The 27,836-nt window shown below is 43.0% G+C and overlaps 1 protein-coding gene across 1 annotated transcript; it reads left to right on the top strand.

Moving 5' to 3' along the window:
• Positions 1–1,299: 1,299 nt before the first annotated feature.
• LMAN1 (lectin, mannose binding 1) lies at positions 1,300–27,836 on the top strand. The gene is made up of 13 exons (XM_053299245.1): positions 1,300–1,588; positions 7,554–7,708; positions 7,793–7,900; positions 9,231–9,292; positions 10,565–10,664; positions 11,764–11,887; positions 15,520–15,578; positions 16,036–16,168; positions 17,600–17,793; positions 17,902–17,972; positions 22,692–22,845; positions 24,225–24,343; positions 25,984–27,836. The coding sequence occupies exons 1-13, from the start codon at positions 1,357–1,359 to the stop codon at positions 26,018–26,020; spliced, it is 1,548 nt and encodes a 515-aa protein (XP_053155220.1). The 5' UTR covers positions 1,300–1,356; the 3' UTR covers positions 26,021–27,836.

Raw genomic sequence — 27,836 nt, 5'->3', positions numbered from 1 at the left:
GTGTATCACTCACTGCATCTGTACTGAATTTGGTTCAAATCAGTTAGGAGTTAGCCCACTTGTGCCTCAAACATTCACGCATCTGCCATCTTGAATCAGGGTGGATGACATAATCACAAACTATGCCATTGAGGTGTCCCTGTGTCCCTACAGCTGCACCAAATTTGGTTCAAATTGGATAAGCAGTTCACAAGTTAGCCCACTTGTGCCTCAGCTGTTCCTGTGTTTGCCATCTTGAATCGGGGTGGATGACATCATCACAAACTACACTTTTGAGGTGTCCCTATGACTATACTCAATTTGATTCAGTCACACACAAGATCCTGGGTGATCTCATAAGTTTACTTCCCTTTAGGAAAGTAGGCTAAAACTCAATAAAATCATCTCTAGAGACTAATCCAATTAGCCATAAACAACCTGTAATTAAATCCAAGCAAAACCTGTCAAGAGTAGCAAAATCTTAAATGTAAACAGAAGCAAAATAGTATAGCAAGTTTAATTGAACAAAGCTGGTTCTTAAGAGTGGATGCGATTGAGACCGTTTTATTTGATTTTTTCCTAAGATTGCTTGCAACTGGATTTTTCTCGATTTAACTTAATGGCATACTTTATGTGCTTTTAAACGGATTATTTTAGTAGACTGAATCTGTTTAAATCACATGGCTGACCTTCTTGTGATGACTGTATTTGATTGATTGATTAAGTACCGTCAAGTCGGTATCGACTCTTAGCAACCACATAGATAGATTCTCTCCAGGATGATCTGTCTTCAACTTGGCCTTGGAGAAGCCGCTGCCAGTCTGTGAAGCCAATACTGAGCTAGATAGACCAATGATCTGACTCAGTACATGGCAGTTTCCTATGTCTCTCAGTGGTGCATTCATTACTGTTAATCAAGCCCATCCACCTTGCTGCTGGTCATCCTCTTCTTTTCCTTCCTTCAACTTTTCCCAGCATAATGGATTTCTCAGGGGCATTCAAGTTATTTACCTTTATTTTGCAGGGTGTTTGTTCAGTTATCTACTGCCACCCATTAGAAATCATTAACAAGGGACCTGGCAAAAAGGAAAGCACGAACCAAGCGTCGGTGGCTGGACATTTAAAGGGATTGGTCAAAACAGTGGGCGGGACCACGGTTGAAATCCGAGCTCCGAACCTTCACTCAACATACACTTTTCCCGCCATGTGGGAGGAGCTGAGGAGGGGGGGCTGGGCGGTAATCGCGAAGCCACGCCCCTCGCTGCTGCCGAGGCGCTCTTTGCCCTTTGGCCGAGTGCAGGCTCCGCCTTTCCAACGCGTCGGCCAATCAGGAAGCGCCCTGTTGGCCGAGCCGGGTTGCATGCCACTGAGAGCAAGATGGCGGCGCTCTGGAAGCAGGAGGGGAGCTTGGCGGGGGCTGGTGCGCGGCTGTTGCTAGCCGCGTTGCTCTGCTGGGGCAGCCGCCTGCTCCCCACCACAGACGCCACCGGCCAGGCGGGAGGAGCCGCCGCCACTGCGCCCCACCGGCGGTTCGAGTACAAATACAGTTTCAAGGGGCCGCACTTGGTGCAGGGGGACGGGTCGGTGCCTTTCTGGGTGCACACGGGCAGTAAGTACCAATGGGCGGAATTCGTGGGGCGGAGAGAGCAGGGCTTTATTGGGCAGAGCACGCCGAGTGGCGGGAAAGGAGCCTCTGGGTATGTGCAGAGTGCGGCTGCCTCGGGGATTATGCACAGTACAGTCCGCTTCCGTGCCTCTGGTTAGGAAGAGGGGGCTGTGCTTCCGAGGAGTCCTTTCAAAGTAGGGCGTCTGCCTGCCTGCAAAAAGTTGCCACGACGACCCAGATGGAGGGCAGAGAGAAAAAACTCGGCGCCAGACCCACCCACCCCCCCCAACTTGGTCTTTCCTTTTAAACCTAAGTCGCGGGAGATGGCATGGTAAAGTAAAGTATGACATCAAATCGATTTCGGCTTCTGGCTCCCAGAGCCCTGTGATTTTCTTTGGAAGAATACAGGAGGGGTTTACCATTGCCCCCTCCCACGCAGTATGATATGATGCTTTTCAGCATCTTCCTATATCGCTGCTGTCTGGGGATTTGAACCGGCAATCTTCTGCTTGTTAGTCAAGCATTTCCCCGCTGTGCCATTTAAGGTCGCCACTTAAAGTGACAATGGTAAACCCCACCTGTATTCTACCAAAGACAACCACAGGGCTCTGTGGTTGCCAGGAGTTGAACACAGAGTTGATGGCACAGCTTTACTTTTTACTTTAGCTTTTCTAGATTCTAGGAAGTCCCTCCCCCCCATAACTCCTGAGAGACTTGCACACAACTGAGAGACTTGCACACAACTCCTGAGAGACTTGTCCTCACATATGCCTGTGTATGCTTGCTTATAGATGTATGTTCTCTTCCCCCCCTCCCCCTCTGCCAGGTACTTTGGGGGTTGCCTTTGTGCAGCTCTTTAATTTTGTATCAGCACAAGAAATAATAAAATTTGGCTAGTGGGGTGTGGGCATGAATATCTAGCACCTTACAGGTATCCCGTTTACAGGATTTTAGGTACATAAATGCCCTCACTCCCCCCCCCCCCCATCCTAAGTAGTCGGTTAAAATGGCTTCTTGAATGCAATTGGGCACAGCCTTAATTCCAAATCCAGGTTATTTAGAAGATGCTTTAATATGTGGTCCAAATACAGTGGTCTTGCTGAAACTAAGCAGGTATAGATTTGGTCAGGGACTGGATGGGAGACCATCTGGCAACCCCGAGTACACTGCCTTGAGCTTCTGGAAGGAAAGACAGGATGTAAATAGAAAAAAATTAAGTCCTCCTTTATACTGGAGTGTTTCCCCCTTTCCCCTGTGTCATAGCATATAGATGTAACAAGTGCATAGTTTTTGTAACACACTTGAGTGCAAAAATGTTATGTATACAGCCTGTCTTCAAAACTCCTTTTTAGCAGATAGGGAACTGCACCTGTAGCTGAGTGCTGCCTTTTCTCTTGCCATCTCCACCTCCTCCCAAGAGGCTTGTATGTAAATGAGGAATCAGAAAGGTTTTTTTTGAGGGGGGGAGTTACTTTGCAATGTGTGTCTACACTATTGATGTCGCTTAAGCAGTAAACCTCAACATATTTCTTGAACATTTTTTATATTAATGACTGTCTCTTTGGTGTAAGTTGTAGGGTTTCTGCTGATGCAGCAGTGTTCTTGTTACAGACCTATTTACTATTGTTCGTCAGTGTTATGTTGCTTTTCCAAGGCAGGCGATTAGTAGCATTTTGCATTACCAAGAAATCAACTGCACCATATGGTGCTTAGGTAAGCTATAAAGGTGCCCCAGTGATAGGTTTACCTTTCAAACGTTTTCTGATAAGTAGGTTGCTCTTTCTGGGTCTTCTATTCAATGGTGCCTACCCAAGTTTACCTAATGCTTGCTTTCCTTAATGCCCTTTCACCACCACCTCATACTCTAGAGCAAGATAGCCAACACTTGGAAGACTTTGTCACCCCTTCCAGCATTTACAGGCAGTGAAGATTTTAATCTGTTGTGTTTTACTATGAAACTAGAGAGGAGTAGAGATTTCATGTTTAGTAAGACAAAACTACTGGGATATGATCCAGGGGGCTTGATGTTGGTTGCTTACCAAATTGTTACATTGCTAAAATAAATGATTGCTTCCTTTAACAACTTGTCTTTATTTCCTGGAGCCAATGTGTATATCTGTTCTTGTGCTTAAAGATCCAGATTTTTGAAGTGCTGAGTTGTACATAAGTATGCAAACTCAATACAGGAAGCAGGTGCTGAAGTACAACTTAAATATTCTGCTTAGGGTGGAATAGGTTCTTTTTATTAACATGTGAAATGATTTTAAATTGAAATCTTCTGTGTTGTCAGTTTCTTGATATTTCTCATCCAGTTGCTTGCATTGTTAATTTCTTGTAGGGTTTTAAAAATCAAACCATATGGAAATGCTACTCGGTACGAAACCATTTGCATTTTTATGGTGATGTGTCATTATTGACAGAAATGAGAGGATGATTCATAAGTATTTCCATTATGTCCAACACCTGTTTCTGCCACTAAATTTTTGGATTAACATTGAACCTGTTTAATAGACTGATGAACTCAAAAACTTGCTCATCTTCTGATATTTTTTGTTGGTCATAAAAGGAGGAGGAGGAGGAGGAGGATGATGATTACATTTATATCCCGCTCTTCCTCCAAGGAGCGCAGAGCGGTGTACTTGAGTTTCTCGTCACAACAACTCTGTGAAGTAGGTTAGGCTGAGAGAGAAGTGACTGGCCCAGAGTCACCCAGCAAGTCTCATGGATTGCACTACTGTTGTGTTTGGACTTCTTTCTAATAGACAGGCACAACTGCAGCTTATATAACAATATGTTGACCCTTCTGTCATTGATTAAACAAGGACTTGAAACATGAAGCAAATAACTTCTCTTATTAAATCAAACTAGGCCTGGGCAAAAATTCAGATTTAACACAGTGGGCTTATAAATAATAGACTGGGGGAAATTATGTTTAAAAAACTGCACAAAGACTTGTAAAACTTTCCTGGATGCCAAGGAGTATAGCTCTAAAGGTTTCTTAGCATAAAGGTATATTTCCAAGGACTTATTCTTCTAGCAAAATAGAAAAGACAGTGGTGGGGGTTAACACGAACATGCATGCATTCTACGGTAGCCATAGATTTCACTGATGGAACCCCACAATGGAAGGAAATGGAGTAACTATATTTTATTGACTCCATTGTACATGCTAGAGCAGCCTTGTAATTAAAACCCCCAAACCTTACTTGCTTACTTCAGGGAATGTTAACTTCTTAAATTATTGCTATGCCCTTTTGGGCACCAGCTACTTTATCAAGCACTGCTAATGTTCCTGGCAGCTGGTTTGTGTTGGTCACCTCCCCCTCCCCCACCAAATGTTCCAGGATATGACTGATATGGATGGGGAAAACGTGGCAACTGACATGAGCTGGCCACTGGGAACATTATCAACACCAAGCACTGCTGAAGCCACTAGGGATGTGCACATAACCATTCAGTGCTCCATTCTGTTGGAGCCGGTTGGGTGGGTGGGGAGGGGGTTCCTTTAAGGGGCAGGGGAGGTGCTGCCTATCTGCCAGTCCCTGCCCTGCTGCTTTTCCCCCACTGGTGTTCTCATAAAAAGCAGGCGCATGGGGCTGCAGCATGCCTCCACGCAGCCCCAGTCAGCCGCACCCCAGAAATGGGAGATGCAAGTGCATGCCATGCGCACATACAGGGACACAGGAAACTGCCATATGCTGAGTCAGACCATTGGTCTATCTAGCTCAGTATTGTCTACACAGACTGGCAGAGGCTTCTCCAAGGTTGCAGGCAGGAATCTCTCGCAGCCCTATCTTGGAGAAGCCAGGGAGGGAACTTGGAACCTTCTGCTCTTCCCAGAGCGGCTCCATCCCCTGAGGGGAATATCTTGCAGTGCTCACACATCAAGTCTCCCATTCATATGCAACCAGGGCAGACCCTGCTTAGCTATGGGGACAAGTCATGCTTTCTACCACGAGACCAGCTCTCCCCTCCCATGCGCCAGCCATTTCCAGGGCACCACTGGCTGGGGCTGCAGGGAGGCACACTGCAGCCCCCCCGTGCCTGCTTTTTATGAGAGTGCCGGCGCGGGGAAAGCAGCAGGGTGGGGGCTGGCAGGTAGGCAGTGCCTCCCCTGTCCCGCCTTCCTGGGTATGCATGGAACCAGTTCTGTGCACATCCCTAGAAGCCACCACTACCCACTGATGTGCAGTGGAGAGAGGAATTAATCTCCCCCGATGCCACTCGCCCTGACATAAATTTCAGGCCTCTAATGGCAGCAAGGCAAGTGTTAGGTGTTGTGTCAGAGTTACAGTGATAGATTTTAAAAAATAACTTATTGTCTCTTTGAATGACCCTGTGTGTTCCCATGTAGAGGTGATTAGACCGCAGGTACAGTTTAAGACTGCTTCATGATGTCTTCAAGTTCTTCTTCATTGAAGTCACAAGTGGAATGTAGGAGGGCTGTAAGAATGTGGGAATATATGGGACTCCTAGGCTTATTTTATTTTCTAGTCACATTTTGACACTGGCTTTGTGGGCATAGTGCAGGGTATCTCCATCAACAGATGAATTTGTAATGCTCTTTCCACGTCAGTTTTAAAATGTACTTTATGTTGCAACACTTTTCCAGTTTAACAAGCCCCAGATTGTATGCTGAGATTGGACTCTTGCAATATGTGCATCTTATTGAGAGCTAGGCACATCCAAAAAGCATTCTGACAGGACCACCTCAGGCTTGCAAATGTAATATGGAAGTCTCCATTGAACAGTGACGAAGTATTTTAGAAATTACCCACAGAAGGCTTTAAAATCGTTTATGTACTTGTTCTTGTTGGTTGTGCCAGGCACTATGTATGCAAGACATATTCTCTCTTCTGCATAGTTACAGGAAAGCTATTTAAACATGCCTTCTGCCCAGCATTGTGAAACTCAACTTAGTGGGCAACCTGAGAATGTGAATCTGCCGGGGAAGCACCATGTTTAAATGTTCCCTTGTTTACACCACTGCCATTCTGTAGTGCTAACTATCCCCCACTCGGAGGTGACTCGAGAACAATATTTGGTGGGGGACAAAGGGGTGGCAAAGAACATGGTTAGGGGAGAAGGGATTTGCTGTACATTAAAAACTTCTAGAGATAAGGTGATTAATGTTAGTTTATCAGTGAAACTTGCTCGACACTTTCAGATTCAGAAATGGGCCAGATTCCTCTTGGGAAACGCTGTCTTTATGGATTAAGCCAAAACTTCCAGTCTGCTTTTCAAGCTAGTTTTCTCTTCCTATCCAAGACCATGTGGCAGGAAGGACTGAGGTGGGGAGAGAGGTCTGTACTAAACCAGCTGAAATCTGCAGGGATAACTCTGCACACATGGTCTTAACCCGGCCCAGTTCTTGACCAGGAAGGAAGCTAAAGGGTTGACCTGGCTCCTGGGAGGCTGGAGGAATCTTCCTAGCTACCTGGCATCTGCTGCTTCTTCTGGGGTAGAGGAGTGAGTGAGTGACACTAGCTTTTAATGGCCTTAGTTGTTTAAAAAATTTTTTCAATTAATATAGGACCATAATATACAATGGCTGTATTGTCTGACATTTTGCTGTACAGTTCCAGACTCATGGATAGGAGAGTAGGAAATATTTTTTGTAGGGTAGACGCCTGGCATCACTTGGAGTAATCCCTGCCCACCCTCCTAGAACTATGGCATTTAGCATGTTGTCCATTTTAGTCCTTTCTCAGCCATGAAGTTCATCGGATGACCTTGAGACACACATTTAACCCTAAACTGCCTAAAAAGGTGGTTGTGAGGATAAAGTAGGAATGGTGGTGGCACCATGTATGCGCTCCTTAGAGTAAGTATGAGATAGAAATGTAGCAAAAATTTATTCTTGGTTCAGAAAAACCGATTCTGCCTCTGAAGACAGTGTATTTTCAGAGCAGTCATTTTTGCAGCAGTGATAACTCTTTAAAATAATTGGTTACTACTTTCATTTTAGATGCGATACCCAGTGCGGATCAGATAAGAATAACTCCATCACTAAAAAGCCAGAGGGGATCAGTATGGACAAAAAGCAAATCTATATTTGAATACTGGGAGATTGAAGTGACCTTTCGAGTGACTGGGAGAGGACGTGTAGGAGCTGATGGACTGGTATGTAGAACCCGTGACTTTTGTGAAGAAATTGGTTGTAACAGCCTGAGCACCTTAAACTTACATTTGAATTTCTCTGAACAGGCAGTTTGGTTTACAGAAGTGCAAGGCTTAGATGGTCCTGTGTTTGGAGCAGCTGATAACTGGAATGGCATTGGCATCTTCTTTGACTCTTTTGACAACGATGCAAAGGTTAGTGGAAAGCCATGCAGAGTATGTAACATGGATAAAAACTTAGTGTTGGAGTTCTTATCAAGTGGACATCTGCTTACACAAATAGTTAAAACAGAATATGTGGATTTGTATCTGGTTCCTGTGGAATGTTTTCTTGCTAGTAAATCTCACTGAGTTCTAGGAGGCTTGCTCCCGTGTGTGTGTGTGTGTGTGTGTGTGTGTGTGTGTGTGTGTGTGTAGAATTGTGCCTAAAGCTTATGTTGTTGAATGTTTAGGTTTAACTGGTTTGCAGATCACAATATTAAGTTTCTACTGGGTGAATGGCTACAATGGTAGGTCCTTAGTACAGGATCCTGTGAGCATTTGCCTTGACATGGTGGATCAAACTGTAAGCAATGCATGGATTCCTAAAGATCACCTAGCGTTATATTTGTATTCCACCATATCTTCCAGCGTGAGTATGAGCATGTTTGATCAGAACAGAAAATCTAGAATGCTGGTTTTCTTTTTTGTAACTATTTTTAACAAATAAGTTCTCTAAGCAGTTTACACAATTAGAATTAATGAAATAATTGTTCCTTACCCTAAAGAGATTCGCTCATAAGAGACACTAGTGACACTCCAGTGTTTAAAAGGTGCCACTTTGCCCAGATGGTATTGTGTAGCCTCTGATATGACTAGGGACCCACAAATATAACCTTGGCTTACTTTCCAAGCCTCTCTTTGTCCATGTCAGCAACCCTCTCCTCCCTTGGCCACGTCCTCTGACATGTGCAGAGGTCTCTGTGGGGAGGCAGACATTTCTCTCACTTGCACTGCAGTATCTGTTAGGAAATAAATAGTAGGATACATCTTCCTATTTTCCCTACCCCAAACAAGTGACAGAAATCTGTTTCTCCCCTTGCAAGTGCAGAACACATTAAGAGAGGCATTTCATGTTCACTTGCACAGAAGCTTGGAAAAAGAGAGAACTGCAAGAGCGTCTCCTATTGTTTCTTTCATTGTCCAAACCTCTGAACAAGCAAGGGAAGACTCAGTCTTTCTGCACTTGGCAGAAAGATGGAGATTCCTCTCGCTTGTGCAGCAGTTCAGAGAAGGGAAGAGATGCTGCTTGTCTTCTCCAAACTGCAATGCAAAAAGAGTCATGTGGAGACTTCTGGGAGTCCTCCTCAGCAAATGGCTCAGGGCACTTCTCCTTGGCAAGTAGAATTGTTGATGCTCCAGATAAGACATGTAAGAAGCATTCATTTCTATATTGAGTCATGACTGCTGCATGATCTTGGAGTCTGGATTTGTTTGTATTTGAAAGTTGCGCCAGCTTCTACTTTGATTTGCCTTTTTCCCATAGAAAAACAACCCAGCAGTGATCATTGTTGGCAACAATGGCAAACTCAATTATGACCATCAAAAGTAAGTTGTGTATCTATCTGTGGTGTGTGGAGTTTTTTGTTTTTTGTTTTGTTTTTCCCCAGATAGATGTTTGAAGAACCTCTAAGCTTCTGCCAATTATTTATTTGGATTTTTAGCCTTCCCAAACTGAGGATGTTAGTATTACAATACTGAAACACTAAAATTAGATAAGAAAAAATATATCATTACTTTCATTTTAGATTGAGAGCCTTTTCCCTAGTCACTGCCCAGATATAGCAAACCCATCAATCAACCTCTTCCCTGACCCAGAAACATTAGAGCAGTTTATATCTTCTGCCAGTTGTCTGTCACTTGAGAGAGCTCCATCCTTCTTTCTCATATTTCCCAATCAGTCCTCTAACATACAGACACAGAATAAACACTTTATTTATTCTCCTTTGCTGCCTCCCCACCTGCCACTTCACCACAACTCTCATCACAGATTAATGAAAAGTTAGCCAACTTCTTTTCTTGGTCTCTTTCTGCCCTCACCATTATACTATGTGACAGAGCATGACTGTGAACATATCCAACACTCTTCTTTGGCTGTACTATGTAAGGGAAGGGTGGTAACTGCAGGCTATTGTCTTTCAAGAAAGTTTGTCTACTGCATGGTTTGACATATCCCAGGCACCAGAGAGCCGTGATGCTTAGAAATTTAACCGTGGCGCCTAGACTTGAATATTCATAGGCAGAGTTACTTAAAACTCTTTTGTCCCAAGCAGCCCTGTTTCTGTTCTGTTCTTGTAAAAGGGATAAAGAGAAGCCCATTTGCTTTTCACCTCCACAATGTCCATTGCTAAGTCGGGTAATTTTGTCAAGTGTCCTTTGTCTGGCTCCTAAATCTTTGGACTGGAATGCAGTGGAAACATATCAAGGCTTGGTCTACCATTACTGATCTTCCACTGAAGAAACCTTGATAAATTTCCAAGCAACTACAGGGTTTCCCAGACATATTTGAAAACCACTGGCTTAGTGTTGCATGTGTGCCAATGGAAACCATGGCTAAGGATAACCAGATTCCCTCTTAACCAGCATTTGCAAGGCTAGTTCAAATCCTTGCTGTGAGTGAGTGAGAGTGTGTGTGTGTGGGATATATATTTAACAGTGCAATTGAATTATTTCATTTCTTAATTAGATTGCCTAAACTCTGTGATATTTGGAATCAAGCTCTTCAGCTATGTCTGCTGGTATATAAATTTTTTCCAAGCTAAACAATTTGAGAAGTGGGTGGAGCTTCTAAACTTATATTTGTGGGCTTTTTCTTTAAAGTGATGGTTCCACGCAAGCACTGGCATCATGTCAAAGAGATTTTCGTAACAAGCCTTATCCTGTCCGAGCAAAGATCATATACTACCAAAAGATACTGACTGTAAGTCCTCTCATTCATTTAATAGATCTCTGTGCATTCAGTCTAAATTTTGACAAAGGTTGAATTTATGAAAGTGATGAGTAAAATCTGAGTGAGATGTGGTGTGTGGCAGTGCCCAAGGAAGGGAAGTGCTTTTCAGCTTTCAGTTTGTGCAGTCACAGTTGTGTTAGGCTGGCACATCAGATCCTGCAGAGTAATTTTTAAATTTATTTTAGCACTTACATTTATATACCGCTCTATAGCTGGAAGCTCTCAAAGCAGTTTACAATGATTTAGCATATTGCCCCCAACATTCTGGGTACTCATTTTACCGACCTCGGAAGGATGGAAGGCTGAGTCAACCTTGAGCCCTTGGTCAGGATCGAACTTGCAACCTTCTGGTTGCAGGGCGGCAGTTTTACCACTGTGCCACCAGGGGCTCATTTTACATTTTATATCCCGCTCTTCCTCCAAGGAGCCCAGAGCGGTGTACTAAATACTTAGGTTTCTCTTCACAACAGCCCTGTGAAGTAGGTTAGGCTGAGAGAGAAGTGACTGGCCCAGAGTCACCCAGCAAGTATCATGGCTGAATGGGGATTTGAACTCGGGTCTCCCCGGTCCTAGTCCAGCACTCTAACCACTACTCTACACTGGTTCTTTTTTTTTCTCTGCAAGATGTGGGGAAAGCAGATAGACCAGGGGGCAGGCAGTGATGTGCCACATGATGAGGATCGCTGCATTTTGGCCTGTGTGTAACCTGAGAATTGGCTCTTTCATTTACTGTTCCTTTAGGGGTTGTGAAAAATTGGGGCCTCTGATACAACTTATATATAGAAAGATGATGGGTTAGATGGTGCCCCCATTAACAAAGCTCCTATCAACTTTATCATAGTATTTACAGATCAAACAGGTCTCTCATATAAGAGCGGGGTAGTGGAGGCCCTGTGCGGAACTGATGCATGCCTAGCAATTCTGCATACAGGATCCCAGATGGCAGTCCTGGGGAAAACCACTGATTGAGGCCTAGTCTCTGACTCCCTTAGCCAGCTGGTGTAAGCAATAATGGGTTAGAAGACCATCCGTTAAACTCTTTATAAGGCAGCTTCATATCTCTCTTTAGGTATTGATAAACAATGGATTTACTCCAGACAGAGAAGACTATGAATTTTGTGCCAAAGTGGAAAACATGGTGCTTCCTTCTCAGGGATACTTTGGAATCTCTGCAGCAACGGGTGGTCTTGCAGGTGACTTCTTTCTTTCTTGATTACGTGCCGTCAAGTCGGTGTCGACTTTGTCCACATATATCGATTCTCTCCAGGACAATCTGTCTTCACCTTGTCCTTTACGGTCTCTCAGTGGTGCATTCATTTCTGTCATAATCGAGTCCATCCACCTTGCTGCTGGTTGTCCTCCTCTTCCCTTTCTGCCAACTTCTCCCAGCATGATGGGAGGGTGCTCAGGGGCAGGGTGCCTCTGAGTACCAGTTGCAGGGGAGTAATGGCAGGAGAGAGGGCATGCCCTCAACTCCTGTCTGTGGCTTCCAGCAGCATCTGGTGGGCTACTGTGAGAAACGGGATGCTGGACTAGATGGGCCTTGGGCCTGATCCAGCAGGGCTGTTCTTATGTTCTTATGATGGACTTCTCAGGGGAGCTGGGTCTTCACATAATGTGTCTGAAGTATGATCGTTTGAGCCTGGTCATTTGTGCCTTCTTTCTACTAAAGGTCTACTTTTAAAGGTTGTGTATCGGTTTGTTCCCTCCGTAGAGCGAATTTAACATCTGATAAAGCATAAAATGTCTACAAGCTGACTAACTAGTAAAGCTACATCCATGACTGGCATGAGATGCAAAGTTCTTGAAGCTGCAGAAAGCCCTGTCTACTAAATGGACAGAACGAACTAGTTCAGGTTGTTGCCCTTGTTGTGTTCCTTCCAGTTGGATGACTGGCTTTTGGCACTTGTGCTTACCAGTCCTATGCAAGAGAGAAGTGACTCCTTTTGTGCAAGCTGCTGTGCAAGGCTGAGAGGGATGGAATTAGTAGCATCTGCTCCAGGAGGAAATGATGTAGCACTCTGCTCTCCCTTTTAAAACACTGTCCTGGATTGATGGAGGCTCACCTTTAAGATTCCTTGAACTAGAGCCCCTATCAAAGGCATTCTTTTTTTTTATTTTTAATGTGGGCTAGGATCCAGAAAGCTACTTCAGCTATATTCAAGGTGCTGGGCATGCCTACTGCAATTTTTCACTTCTTTCTTTGGGCAGCAGACTTCCCTGCCTCAAACCTACCATATCAAACTGCTTTTGAAAGGCCCCTCAGTCTCAAAATTGGGTTGACATAGAGTGTGGGAAAGAGGATTGCTATCTGAGAAAACAGCCCAGAGCAGTTTTGGGCATGCAGAACTTCTTGTGCTTTGAATCTCTGCCATGGTGCTTACTGTTGAATTGGGTAGAGCTACTGGAACCAAGAGTAAATAATGTGGCTGGAATCCAAAGCACAAGTTCTCTATGCCCAAGAAAGCTTTGGGCTTGTGTTTAACCTATAAATGTGCTGTGAACTCAAAGTAGGCATTACACATGTGGACAGGGTCTCTTTTCATCACTGTACAACGCTTAGCGTTGCGTGCTTTGTGTATATTTGTTAGCCTCCGCTAACTGGGCAAAGAAGCAACTTTTAAACATGGTGATTCTCATTACTGAGCAGAGGAGGAGTAACTGGCCCTATCCACCCCCCATCACAGTACTTCCAGTGACTGTTGCTGGTGTTTATCTTATGTTTCTTTTTAGATTGTGAGCCTTTTGAGGACAGGGACCCATCTTATTTATTTATTTATTATTTCTCTATGTAAACCGCTTTGGAAACATCTGTTGAAAAGCAGTATATAAATATTTGTTATTGTAATACATATATTGTATTAAACTTCTTGGCCATCTTTGCTCCTGTTTTTGCCCAGCTTGGGAATGGGGCTGCAGCTCAGTAGTTGGAGTATCTGCATTTCACACCAACAGTCACAGGTTCTGTTCATGGCATCTCCAGATAGGGCTGGAAAAGACCCTTGACTGAAACCCTGGGATGCTGCTGCCAGTCAGTTTAGACAGTACTGAGTTATGGTCTGATTTGGTATAAATGGTTTTATGGCAGCGCCCTGTGTTCATATGCCTCTTGTAGTCTTGTGAAAGATTCACATGACATGCTTGAGTAGTGTGTGAATTGGCATGCGCTTTCTCCTCCATAGAGGAGTGTGTGGCTTACAGATGTTGAAAAGGCTACTAGCCCACCTCCCCTTTCTCCCACACACAGTGGTGGGAGACCTGCTTTCTCATGGTACAGTTCTGCATTGCTGCATGGCTTGTGCAAATACTCAGACCAAGGAGACATTGAAGTGTGTTTGTGTGGCGGTGAGGAACCAAGTTATTGGCATCCATATTATTGGAATAATTATTCCTCAGTATTGGGGAATCTGCTCCATAGGGAAATGGCTCTTGTGGGTAAGTGTGCGTGCAGGAGGCCTCTGGCCATTCTGCCACAACAGTGTTTCACATGGCAGTGTTCTCTAAATAGAGCAATATGGTTGAATCAATAGATCTCTAATCTTCCGCTTTGGTAACACATTTTTGAGAAGTTATCTTTCGAGTTACCATTCCTTTTTATGAAGCTTGCTGTTAGGTAATGTGCTTAAGTAGTTAGGTTAATGTGGAATGGACTGGCTTGGATTTTTTGGTAGGAATTAGCATGACCAAATGGTCTGACTATGTACACCATAGGGAGAAAAACTTAGATTGCATTTCAGATTTTGGTATGTTTATCTTTGATTGGTTAACATGAGCAAACATAGCAGTTTGAACTACCTTGAAAAGTACAGAATAGAGAACTTGTTCAGTTCTGCTTTTGGTGTCATAAGAGTCTGTCAGGTTTCTCTTCCACACAATCCTGTCCATCACCTTTGCTGGAGAGACTTCACTAGGTGCTGCTTCTTTTAGGCGATTGCTACAACAACAAATATTTATATACCGCTTTTCAACAGAAGTTTCCAAAGTGGTGTACATAGAGAAATAATAAATAAATAAGATGGATCCCTGTCCCCAAAGGGCTCACAATCTAAAAAGAAACATAATATAGATATCAGGAACAGGCACTGGAAGTACTGTGCTGGAGATGGTTAGGGCCAGTTACTCTCCCTCTGCTAAATAAAGATAATTACCATGTTTAAAAGGTGCCTCTTTGCCCAGTTAGCTGGGCCAGATTAACATCTGACTGGCCTAAAGAATCCCTTCTCAGTGGTGCTGCCCTAATTTTGGAACTGCCTTCCTCTCTCTTAAAAGCTTTTCATTCCCTTTCATAATGATGCTTCTCCTCTTTAATTGGGTGATGGTTTTAACTGCTCACTGGTTTTGTTTCTTTGTTTAATCTGCTGTTTTGGTTGGGTGTTGATTTTTATTGAATTGTGCTAATCCTTTTGCCTTTGTTAGGTGCCTTGAATATGTGAAAACAGCATGCTATAAATCCTAAAATAGAAATAAACTAACTCTGGTGCCAAATACTCTATATTCTAACACAGGAGTTGGCAAGCTTGACTCTCCAACTGCTGTTGAACTATAACTCCCATCATCCTCAGCCACAATTTATTGTGGCTGGGGATGATGGTTGTAGTTCAGCAATGGTTGGAGAGCCAAGCTTGCCTACCCCGATTCTAACATAAGCAATGCTCCTGAAGTGCGGCTGTTCTGTCTTAAGTATTTGCATGCCTTACTCAAGATCGATGCTTCCTTAGATGCCTGCAGACCACGGGTTAAATGGAAACACCCATGTAAGGCTGTGCAACATATGGTAAGGATACTTGGGACTAATAACTTGGCTTGTGTGTGTGTTTTAATCCAGATGACCATGATGTCTTGTCTTTCCTGACTTTCCAGTTGACAGAGCCTGGCAAAGTAGTGGTAGGTATCTTTGGACAATAATGTTGCTGTAAAGGTAAAGTGTGCCATTGAGTCGGTGTCGACTCCTGGTGATCACAGAGCCCTGTGGTTGTCTTTGGTAGAATACAGGAGGGGTTTACCATTGCTATCTCATGTGCTGTACAGGATGATGATGCCTTTCAGCATCTTCCTATCTCGCTGCTGCCTGATATAGGTGTTTCCCATAGTCTGGGAAACATACCAGCAGGGATTTGAACTGGCAACCTCTGGCTTGATAATCAAGTCATTTCCCCGCTGCACCATTAGGTGGCTGTTGGTGTACTGATGCTTAATTAGCCCGTATCAAGAACTTAATCTTCTAAAGAAATCTCTGGCAACTAAGTGTGGAAGGGTAGTGCTATATGCCAGAAGTCCTTACAAGAAAATGTTTGAGGATGGCCTAAATGACTTTTGCCCTTTTTAAAAATTGTTGTTATAGCCTCCCCCTGATACAGAAATTCCTGAAAAGGACAAAGAGAAATATCAAGAAGAGTTTGAGCACTTCCAGCAAGAGCTGCATAAGAAAAAGGAGGAGTTCCAGAAGGAGCATCCTGACGTGCAAGGGCAGCCAAGTAAGTGGCCAGATGACCAAGAGGGGAAGAAGCACGATGCAGTCTGGAGATCCGCCTTCCTTGTGAAGGATTAATTTTGCTTGCTTAGCTCGCCATAGGGTATGTTCCTTCTTCCTCTGGCAAGCATGATGTCCTCTCCATCTGGGGTGGGTGGCAATTATGTGCTGCACTGCAGTCAGAAGCATAACACAACTACAGGGGGAGAACGTCATCCCGCTCTCCAGCGGGAGAGATGCTTGGGATTGCTGGTTTGGTGCTGGGTTGCCCAGGCATTTAGAGCACCTCAACATCCTGGCAGCAAAATGATTCACTGTTCCACATTTGGAGCTGGATAAGGGGAGCAGAGGATTGTCCCTGACCTCATGCAAGGGGAAGGACAGGAATCTGGTGATCATAACTTTTGGGTTGGCTACCAGGGCCAGTAAAAAAATTGTAGAGCACTTACGAAATGGATTTGGTGTTACTTTAGCATGTGTCTTTGCTATACTGCCTTCACAAGGAGCAACTAGGAACTTCTGTAACTGCAAGAGCTACACACTTGAAGTAGCGCTATGAAAGTTGAGGAGAGGTCTATTTGCACTGCTTCACTTTATAGTGCAATAGAATATTAGATTGGCAGATGCTTGTGTCATCTGGCCTCAAGCCATAGTTGGTCGTCCTCTTGTGCTGCCCCTTGCCCAAATATATGGCTTTATTCCATCTGTTGCCCCACACATACTACTCTTTAAACTGTTACACAGTTAATTTTAAAGGTTTAGAGCAATCATCTTTGCTTGTCATTAAGAAACTTTCTATTGGATACCACCTCTACCCCTCACCCCCATCCTGCACCTTTCCTTCTAAAAAGGAAATATTCTGGGAAAGTTGAGAAGAGAACAGCTTGTATGTGATTCCATAAGAAAATGGGAATCAATGCAATAAATGCAGATGTGGATAAGATTTCATGGTTACAGTTTCAGCTTTGGCATAGAGTATCTGTCATTTTGGGGGCCTTCTGTTAAGCAGACTTGCACTTGCAATTATTTTCCTTTGAACTTCGTGTTGTGCTATGTTCTTGTGGACATGTTCTTGTTAAAGATGGGAACTCCTATAATTTGGAGGGGAAATTTTCATTTTCCGTATTCCCATTCATGGGTTCCATGTCTTATGTAGCAAGTGGGTAGTTAAGACTCACCTAGTCTGTTATGAACGCTGCTTTGTATGTGTAGAAAAGTATGAAATAAGGATACTTGGAATTGTTCTGTGTGGAAGATAATACTGGCTATGACAAGAAATTACACAGGAATTGTATATAGTGCTTGTACACTGGACACATTTTACAAAAATGATAAATATTTGAAGGTGAAAGTGACTGCCATGCTGCCAAATGCCCAGCTGTGACCATTTGAAAGCACGCAACTAGAATGACCTTTCAACTTTTTCCTTGTTTAGCGGAGGATTTCTTCGAAACAGTGAGTGATCGTGAGCTGAGACAAGTCTTTGAAGGCCAAAACCGAATTCATCTTGAAATAAAGCAGCTCAACAGACAGTTGGACATGATCCTGGATGAGCAGAGAAGATACGTCTCTGCTGTGACAGAGGAGATTTCCAAAAGGGGGGGTAGTGTCCCAGGCCAGCAAGGACAGGTAGCTAATACCGCTGTTAACAAATGTGTCACAGATGGCAAAGTACAAAACTGTGCCATCCTTGGCATCATTAGCACACTTTGATTTTTAATTTGTTTTTTATTTAAGATCTCCCAACAAGGACTGGACACAGTTGTGAAAACTCAAGAGGAGGTCCTGAGACAAGTCAGCGAAATGAGGTAAGAGTGCATTTGCATGCAGGCAAACCAAACACTGTCATTGACTTCCTGTTGTCTGGTGCAAATATAGAATAGTTCAGGTGTGAATGGTGGCAGTAAAGCAAGACAGCTCGAAAGAGAGACTTGGGTTTCCTCCGTACACTTGATGTAAGCTTTTTCTTAAGCGTATTATGTTTTGTTGTAGTCACTTCTGTTTGTTTTTTAAAAGGTTAATCTTCCTGTCTACATCTGTTCTTTTCAAACAATCAAGTAAAATCTGTGTGTAGACTTCTAAGCGACTCTTACTGTTAGCAGAGGTACATTAATTTCAGCATGACTGACTGCTGATATAGCATACAAGACTAACATTGAGTTCAAGAGAGTTCAGGTAGTTCTTGGTGATAACTATGGAAAAGGAAACAAAGCTTGAGCTGCAGAACTGTCTTGACTGTAGAATCCGGAATATTTTATAGGACAGAATTGATCCCAAAGGAGAGTTTGAGATGATAGTTAAGATGAGGATCTGAATAAATCTTCCTGAGGACAGGGTGGTTGTTATGTTTATATACCACACAACTGGCAGTGCCCTCGAAGGAGCTTACCAAAAGAACATTAAACCCAAAATCAAAACAATAAGTGGGCGGGGGGACTCCCCTAAAATGATTAAAATATCCAGAAGCCAGTACTGAAAATCGGCAATTTACAAATTCAAAACTTGCCCAAAGGGGAAGGCTTTCGCCTGGCACCTGAACGCATACAAGGAAGACGCCCGGTGTATCTGTCTAGGGAGAGCCTCCAAAGATAAGATAATAGAAAATATTATTCAATTATGCAAGAACACCTAAGACCAGTCTAGGCAATGTTGGTTTACATGGGGAATATGCAGTCATGCAGCACAAAAATGGTCTCATAGGAGCCTGGCAGATACTTCTCAGACAGGATGGAAGGTTAGTTGTGTGTGCACTTTCCCCAAAAGTATTTTGGCCATCATGGAACCTGCACACTCATCAAGATAAACCATTGGACTAGGATTGCAGCCAGATCTAATGATATAAGATGGGGCCTTTTGCCTTGCACAGGATCCTACCATAGCTGTATTGGCAGATGCTGGTCATAATGAAGAACTTGGGGTCAGCATGTCGAGTGTTGGGCTTGACTCTACAACTCTTTTCTTTTGACAATTTGTGAAGCCCTCTAATACCTTGTAAGACATGTTCTTTGTGTAGTGATTCTGAACCAGCAATGTTTGCCAATATTAATAGTTCAAGGACAGCTCCTTCAGTGCACCTAAGTAGGTCAGCTTTTATTGAATAAAGATTAGAATGTACTGCCATTTTCGCCCTTGTTCTTCAGGAGCAGCTTTCGTTTTAATATTCTTGACAAATCTTTATGCCAGGCAAGTAAATTAGATTTCCTTGTTAACATCAGAAGCCTGCCCTTTTAGTGACTACTTAACTAGGAATGGTTTTGCGTAACATCTTAATATTTTCAACTTGAGATTAAATAATGTCTTGTGGATAAAAACAACAAATGAACATCCCCCTGTCTTGCTGGTCATCCCTGGAGGGGAAAGACTTATTGTCTGTGTAATTGTTATGTCAAGACTTGGATGTTCCCTAATCACTTGATTAGAAAAGACTTCTGCTTTATGTAGACAATAGAAGAAATTGGGCTGAGTTTTCCTTTTTGAACAGTGCCTTGTTGAAACCAAGTGTGCATGTCAAATATTTATTGGAGCTTATGGATCCTTACAACTTGCTTTACTTTATCTCAAGTGATTACAATTTTACGGATTCAGTCTTAGTAATTGAATTGAATGACATATTTCCTTATAATTCTCAAGAAAAACCATATTCTTAAGCCTAGATATTTGTAAACAAATTACATTTTAGTTGCTAGACTAATTCTACCACCCCATCCCCTCAGTGTCCCCAAACCTTGTGGCAATTAAACATTTGTCTCATTTTATCTTGGGAGCAATGTTGTGAAATAAGGCTATTACAGGTTTTTGCCTAAGATTATCCAGTGATGATTCTTTATTGCTCAGTGGAATTTTATCCTTTGTCTCTAACGTCCAAATCCAAAATGTCACTCACTGCCCTATGCTAACTTTCTCCAACCTGACGTTCAAAGGCACAATTCAGCTCTATTTAATATACTTGCTCCAAATGTTTAAAGAGAAGAAAAGGTTCTTTTTATATTGAATTAGATTTCTAGTGCATAGATAATAAGGCTGTGCAATCCTATTGGACCAATTTGACCACTATCAGACATTCTTGGAATGATGTTCAAAAGACAGCAGGGAGCCCTGGCCCTGATTGGAGAGGAGAGCTGGTCTTGTGGTAGCAAGCATGACTTGTCCCCATAGCTAAGCAGGGTCTGCCCTGGTCACATATGAATGGGAGACTTGATGTGTGAGCACTGCAAGATATTCCCCTCAGGGGATGAAGCCGCTCTGGGAAGAGCAGAAGGTTTCAAGTTCCCTCCCTGGCTTCTCCAAGATAGGGCTTTGAGAGATTCCTGCCTGCAACCTTGGAGAAGCCTCTGCCAGTCTGTGTAGACAATACTGAGCTAGATAGACTAATGGTCTGACTCAGTATATGGCAGTTTCCTATGTTCCTATGATAGTCAGAATTCCGACTAAAATCTCTGCTGTCCTACTGGAAATCATTCCACTTCCGATAGCAATATTGAGGTAGAAATCAGCCCTGCTGCTTGGATAGGCTTGTTCTCCAAGCTGACTTCAGACCTGGTTTTTAAATGTTGCACCCACAAAATTGAGGGGCCAAGGTAACCCCCCAGAAAGCACTCACTGACAAAGTGGAAGCACCCACCTGGCCACTGGTGCTTCTTGAAGGGTTACTTTGGTCCCTCCATCCCTGATTTTGGGGATGCAGTCCTTCAAATCCAAGTCTGTAGCCCACTTGGAATTGGCTTCTGATAAGGATGATCAGATCAATGCTACCATCAGATCAATATCCAATTTTATTTATTTATTTATCAAATTTATATACCGCCCAAACTTTCATCTCTGAGCGGTTAACATAAAACAATTTTGGCACATAACGGTTCTTAAAGATAATCTTTCCTAGTGTATCTGAGTGTTTACAGTAAATCCTTTCTCATTAAAAGTTGTAATCGCTATAGTTATAATTACTAATACTACTGAATAAAGAGCTTTAAATAAAGACTGCAGAGTAAGGCACTAAATGGGAAACAAGGTAGGAAGTTTAAGACACAAAACAGGAAGTTGCACTAAACCTTCTTAGTCCAAGTAAATGCAAAGTTTCAAGTACATTAAAAAGAGCAAATTCAAGAAACCAATTGTGATTATTCTGTTAACAATGAAAAGGATTATCATTCACTTGATGATATTTAGCTGTAGACATTAATCCTCTTTGCAACTGGAAAGAGACATCACAATAGGGAGAACTTTGTATTTGAATGTATTGATTAATGAACATGCCCAGCTCTCTTATCCAATCAGTTTGGATGTCTAATATCACCAGTTAGAGCATCTGCACTTTTATGGCTTTAATTTTCTTTTCCATAAGAGCAGGGATGAATTTATGCCAAGATAATACTATGTATTGCATTAATGCATGCAGGAAATGAGAATTTGTCATGTAAAAGGTCATTGTGAACCACATCCCTAAATCTTTCCTTATCCCTAAAGCTTCTTCTTTATATCTTACATGACTACATTGTGGGGTTTGTTTTGTCTTTTTTTTGAGCCAGATTGTAGCTTCCTTAGAATTATGATATTATCTAAAGCTTCAGGAGAGTTGAGTTCAAAACAGTCTCTGAAGCCCAGTTGTAAACCTTGCAGTAACTAAAGAGTACTTTCCACACACAGCTGGGTTTTTTGGCACTGCAATATGCTTGATTCCACATATTTATCTTCTGTAGTGTTTTCAAAAAGTAGGAAAAAATGTGAGAGTTCAGTGCTTAGAGGTATTAAGGCAGCTGTCCAGTCAAGTGGAAAAACGAAGCTAGATTTACCAGGCTCTGACTATACCTCTGGGGAAATGTATCTGTTTTAGCCAAAGTGATATGGACCCCACTATACAGATGCAAACTTCCATTGAGCAGGTCAAGGATTTCTCTGCTGCTGCTTTTAATGTGTCTTGATTGGGACAGGTCTTCAGCCAGTCCTTTGCACCTAGGCAGCACAGCACAGGAGGCTTGGAGGCCAGCAGCATTTTGAACCATGGCTGCAGCTTGACGAGCAATGGTGAACAGCTGACAAAATTTGTTCAGGCTTCCTTCACATAGAACAAGGCACAAGCAAAAGGCTCCTTTTAACCTCCTTCTTTCCCAGTGTGATGCTGCTGCTTTAGCAGAATGTTCCCCTCCTGTGTCTCGGTTGCCCTGCTCCCATTTGCTGCTTTTGGCTTGTGCAGAAGATGCATAGGGAACAATTCTGGCTGAGCATTTGGGGAGAAAGAGATTCAAGAGCCTTTTGCCTGCATCACTGCTTCCTCTTTTTCTTTAATTCCATTCACCCCCTAAGTAGTCAACCAAGGCAGTGCTGCCGCCCTGAGCCATTTCAGAAGGGCGGTATATAAATCAAATTAAATAAATAAATAATAAGAAAATGGTCTGTGTTTGGCCCTACCATCATAGGGAGGGTTGTGAAGATTTTTTATCTTCGAGAAGCTTACTATGGGTAAGATTGAGAACCTGTATTTGGAAGGGAAAAATAATCACCTCTGAGAACAGATTTCTGTCTCTTTCCAGAAACTCCATGGGAGAAACACTGAGGCTAGTCAGCGGCATGCAGCATGGCGGCTCTGCTGGTGGCGTCTATGAAACAACCCAGCATTTCAATGACATCAAGGAGCACCTCCATGTCGTAAAGCGGGATATTGAACACTTAGTCCAGAGGAACCTGGTACTGGGATCTGTGTGTCAGTGTTAAAGCAGTTCACTCCTGTGGGTCAGCAGCAGGCTGTCACTGAAGGAGTGCTGTGTTCTTGGGAAGGTCTGGCAGGGCATGTCCTCAACAAACTTAATTATTGAAGCCAATCAGATTGAACTTTTGCGGCATGATCAGTCTGTTGTAATGGCTGCTGATTGAGGACCACTGTTCTGTTATGGTAGTAAGCCGAGTGTTTTTTGTATAATTGGTCTAGCTTCTGTGTAGCTTTGCAAGGAGGCATTATCATGTGGGTGAGATATCATGTGCTATGGGGACGCATCTTGTTGTAGACCCTGGCTAGGCCATTCACTCCCTGCCAGCTTTGTGGTTGTGATCGCACACATACTTGTGTCCTTTTTTATCCCACCAAGGAATTGAGAGTGGCATCCACAGTCCTCCCCTACTTTATCCTTACAAGAGCCTTTTTCAGTAAGTTAGTCTGAAAGATGGTCCAAAGTGGCTTGGTGAACTTCAGGCTGAATGGGATTTGAGCTCAGTTCTTCCAGTTCAGGCCTTTGATAAACAAATGAAATGTGTTTTGGTTACTCACTTGCAGACTCCTGGGCTGTGAGCTTGAGCTCAGTGATCTGGAAGCCACTCCCATAGACATTTGTTAAGTTGCCAAGAAAACATACTTAGGATTGTCATGCCAGTCTGCTTTTAAAAAAACCCCAAACCCCTCTGCTACCACTCCAAGCATAGCACCACAGGAAGGTGCCTTATACTGAACTAGATGGTTTGTGAGTCTGACGAACTGAGTATTGTCCACACTGATGGGAAGCAGCTCTCCAGTTTGATAGGCCTTTCTCTGCCTTAACTGCAGGTGCCAGGGATTGAATCTGGTGGCAGCTTCGTGCAAAGCATCTACTCGATCATGAAACTGTGGCCCCTTCCCCAAAGCAGCTTTGCCCATTTCTGGGATGTATCGGTGGACTTAAGCTCAGTTTAACATCAGACTGTAATGCCCCAGACATACTCATTGTGATTGTATTCCAAGCAGTTTCCAGGCCTGTAAAACTTTCCTGTCCCAGGACGATTGCAGTCACCTTGAGGTCCGAGACGGGAAATCAACATGGCATCCTTGGCAGTTAAAAGTGTTTAGCATAATTGCTACCCTTTTAATGGTGCCCCAAATCTCACTCTGCCGGTCTATAGGGCTAACTCCATCCTGTGCACCTGCACTTAGTTTGCCCCCCAAATCATTTTTAAACTGAAACTTTCTACTTGGCTGCTCTTGCAGCGAAGCAAAAGGAACCATTTGCTTCTTGAGAACACTTCTTGCCAAAACTCTCACTCCCTGACTCTTGGCATTGCAGCTGTGGAGAAATGACTCTTTGGTTTTTTCTTTCCAGCCTAATGAAAAATCCAAATGTCCAGAGCTGCCACAGTTTCCATCTTGTTTATCTACAGCACACTTCTTTATGTTTGTAGCAGTCCAAACAGTACTTTTCATTGGCTACATCATGTATAGGTAAGTAATTCTTTAAATGTATTTGGTAAATATAACTGATGATGGGTCTGAATCAAATGAATGCAGAGGCTTAAAGCAGACCTCTCAAAAGGTCGTGATTGCCACCAAGAAGTGCAAACATTCTTCTTGACTGACCCAGTCAGGAAAAAAGCTAGGCCTTCCCAGTCAATGAAACAGAGAACTGATGTGCCCTGTTACCACCGGGGGAGTAAAAGTGTAGCAATATTTGGGGTCCAGACAGGTAGCCTTGGCAGCCAGTCCAGCCTTGCTTCCTGTGGGTTTTTCTCTGTATCACTTTACTGAGTTCTGGAGGTGCTTGGTATGTCTCGGAGGCCCAGCACAACAGCAGGAGCAAGCTGCCACCCTTTTCCACTGCTGCAGGCCATGTGGGGGAGGGAACTCCCCTTCAGATTGTACTGAAGCCCCAGCCCTATTCAGACTTTATGCTGTACGTGCATTCAGATACCTGTACATGTATTTGTGCGAATGACTGTATGTGCACCCACTTTAAACGTGAATCTGGGTACAGGCCCATGGAAGTGCAGGGTACATTGTATGAAGACATATACGATATGTGTGTTCAACGTAACCTCTAAATAACTGCATGTACATACAAATCTGTATGTTCACCGTTCACAGATGTCTTGAATGCAATGTCTGAATAGGGCTTCCGAAAGCAAGACAACATGCTGTGTCATGGGCTTCTCTGAGGCTCAGCCTCTCAGCCAGAGAAGCTCTGAGGTTCAAACTGGGCTGGTGCCGGGTTCAAAAGTGTGGTGGTCAGTGGTGAGCACTCTTCTGCTTCTTTTGGACCCTGATTTTCATGAGCACCTTTCCAACTCATGATTATTCTCCCTGATCTGAAAATGTTTTGCTTAAGACTGAAATGAAGTTCTGTGTTAAAGTGGGATTTCTAATGGTAACACATTTTCACTCAGAAACACAAGTATCTCTGTAGCCCAGAGCCCCAGGCTCTTTAGCTCTACGCAATATTTCTTCTCCCAAATTTGGGGAAGTGTCTCACCTATATTTCCTCCACCTGTATCAGAAAACGTGAACCGCAAGAACTTTTTCTGCCCTTGCCCGCCCACCCAGTACACCCTCGACTCTGCTGTTGCAGAGAAACTGTGAAACTGTGTGCACATTGATACTGGAATCTGTCAGGTTTCACCAGGCCAGAAGCTCAGTAGTTTGAAACAATATATCCTGCTATGATTCAAGGGTTCTGAAAATATTGGAGTAAACCACCTTAAAAACAAGGAAGGAATTGCTTTGACTTTTCCCTAATGTCAGACTTAAGGCTGGTGCTAAAAGCACTTTCCCTCTTCCTTGAAGGCAAGCTGCACACGCCTGTCTACCACAACTGCCAGTGTGCTTCAAAGCACTGTGGCAAGATTCTAAGGGCCAAACCTCATGTGATGTGGCAGCTCTATGTGATAATTGCTACTTGAAAGTGGCCATCTGGCTGAGTGCCCTTGAGAATAGGTGCTTTGCAGTAGAGAAGGGAGTGGATAAACCTTCCCCTGCCCTTCTGAGTTCTGAATTCAGGATATCTGAAACATGTACCATTGCCTTGAAAAAAGACACGCGCTTCATACTTACCAGTTTTAGCTAATTTGTTTCTCCTTTTGTATGTCCAGGACTCAGCAAGAAGCAGCAGCTAAGAAGTTCTTTTGATGGCCAGTCTATGATGGACGTGTGCATTTCGTACGCATGCACAGAGCATTACACTAGTTGTGGATGAGGGGAAACATTAGTGTTTAAAATGCTTCAATATTTTTAAATTACTGGGTTTTTGCTGAGTACACTGAATTCCAAATTATAAAATTGACAGTAATACTGATACAGAAATGAGGCAAGTTTTGCCCTTGAGTTTCCAGGAGAAGCTGGAGTATGCCCCATGTCCTACTGTCAAGATATTTCCCAAGTAGAAGACCTGCACAGAAAGGTCATTGATTGTGTTTGTCTTAATTTAAAGACTGGAGTGGGTGGGTAGAAAATCTTGCAGTAAAATATCCATTGCATATCAGTTTATTTGCGGGAGGAAAGCTCCTAAAACTGTGTGCCCTTCTGTTTTATGGAATGAGGCTGTAAAAAAAATCTCCTACATCCTTTGGGCAGTGTCAATCTAGCAGCAACATTATGTATTGCAAGTGCATCTTCAGAAAACTTGTAGAAAACTTGTTTCAGCAAAAGGCGTTTGATGAAGTCTCTACAACAAAAACTTCACTGACCAACACTTGATGGGATTTTCTTCTCTGGAGACAACAGGAGAAAACAAGTTCTGTGGAAAACTGTAGCCTTTTTCAAGCATGTTTTGGTATAGTTCTTTGTACTTTTGACACTGACCATACTTTTGTAAAAGTTCTTTAATCTCTCTTCAGCGAAGAGATCTTAGCTTGCATGACTTTACCCTTCATCTGATAAGACCATACATCACAGGGATGTTCTTGTTTTGTTGCTAACTGTGCAAATGTTGCTATGAACCCTCCTGAGTGACAGAGCTGCCTCCAAAACATTGTATGTGTTCAGCTAGGAGCATTGTATGAATGCACTGACAGCGTTCTTACAGGTTGCTCTATTAATCCTCAAACTTGTCCTGAATCAGTATTGCATCTAATCCACTGAAGTATTGTATGTGCATCTCAGCCTTATCATGTAAACAGTGTGTCCTGGAGAAAAATGAAAGATTCCCAAACTTAAAATGTGAATGTACTCTGCCTTGTTTACATCTCGCAGATTGTCCTTGTGATTTTCAAATGCTGATGAAACGATAACTAAGCCTGCAACGTTCTTAAATTGGAGTTCAGAAATTATAGAATGCCTCTAAATGGAAAGGGTATCAAAAGGCCATGGTCGTCTACCACATTCAGTATTACATATTTAGAAGGCATTGTCCCTGACAACTTTAAAGCACAAATCTATGCAATATTAATCTGCTTCTCAAATATAATTGTCTCCTTTCTCTAGTAACATTATGTGCAAGATTGTTGATGGTGACAGTTTCTCAATTCATGGTCTTATTTACAGCTGTTGGAACAACATACTGATTGAAATTAACATGTTAACAATTCACAAATGAGGACAAGTGAACTGTCGGCATCCCTTTTAGCAGCCCAGATAATATAAAAACAGCCATTAGCCCACTGTTTCACACCAGCAAGTATTTTTACAGGTGCCTTGGACTAAATGATTTAAAATAGCTAGCGTTGTGTCAATAACTTGTTGCTCAAAGGGTTGTTCATGTTTAAAGGTTTTCGCCCTTTACTTGCCGCCACCACCACCAGCACCAAAGAGGAAGCCAGTTCTGTGGCAGAAAGAGACTTTCTAATGCTTTTTGTGCTGAAAGGACTGATTCTACTGGGATGTTTCTCTTTGTAATATACTTGGGGAAACGAGAATTGTCATGTAGACATCTACATTTTTATTTCTACATAATGTGAATCTTCCCTGCTGTAACACGTTCAATTTGAGAATTAAAATATTGAAGCAA

The sequence above is a fragment of the Hemicordylus capensis genome, chromosome 2 (genome assembly GCF_027244095.1).
Source record: "Hemicordylus capensis ecotype Gifberg chromosome 2, rHemCap1.1.pri, whole genome shotgun sequence".
NCBI classification, from domain to species: domain Eukaryota; kingdom Metazoa; phylum Chordata; class Lepidosauria; order Squamata; family Cordylidae; genus Hemicordylus; species Hemicordylus capensis.
The sequence above is the reverse complement of the archived record's forward strand: the minus strand, read 5'-3'. Positions and strand labels throughout refer to the sequence as shown.

Bases quoted from the DNA above. Each gene is read 5' to 3' on its own strand.
- LMAN1 (XM_053299245.1), top strand. From the start codon at position 1,357: ATGGCGGCGCTCTGGAAGCAGGAGGGGAGCTTGGCGGGGGCTGGTGCG. The intron at 7,709-7,792 runs GTATGTAGAACC...TTCTCTGAACAG, and splicing joins GTGTAGGAGCTGATGGACTG to GCAGTTTGGTTTACAGAAGT. The intron at 10,665-11,763 runs GTAAGTCCTCTC...ATCTCTCTTTAG, and splicing joins ACTACCAAAAGATACTGACT to GTATTGATAAACAATGGATT.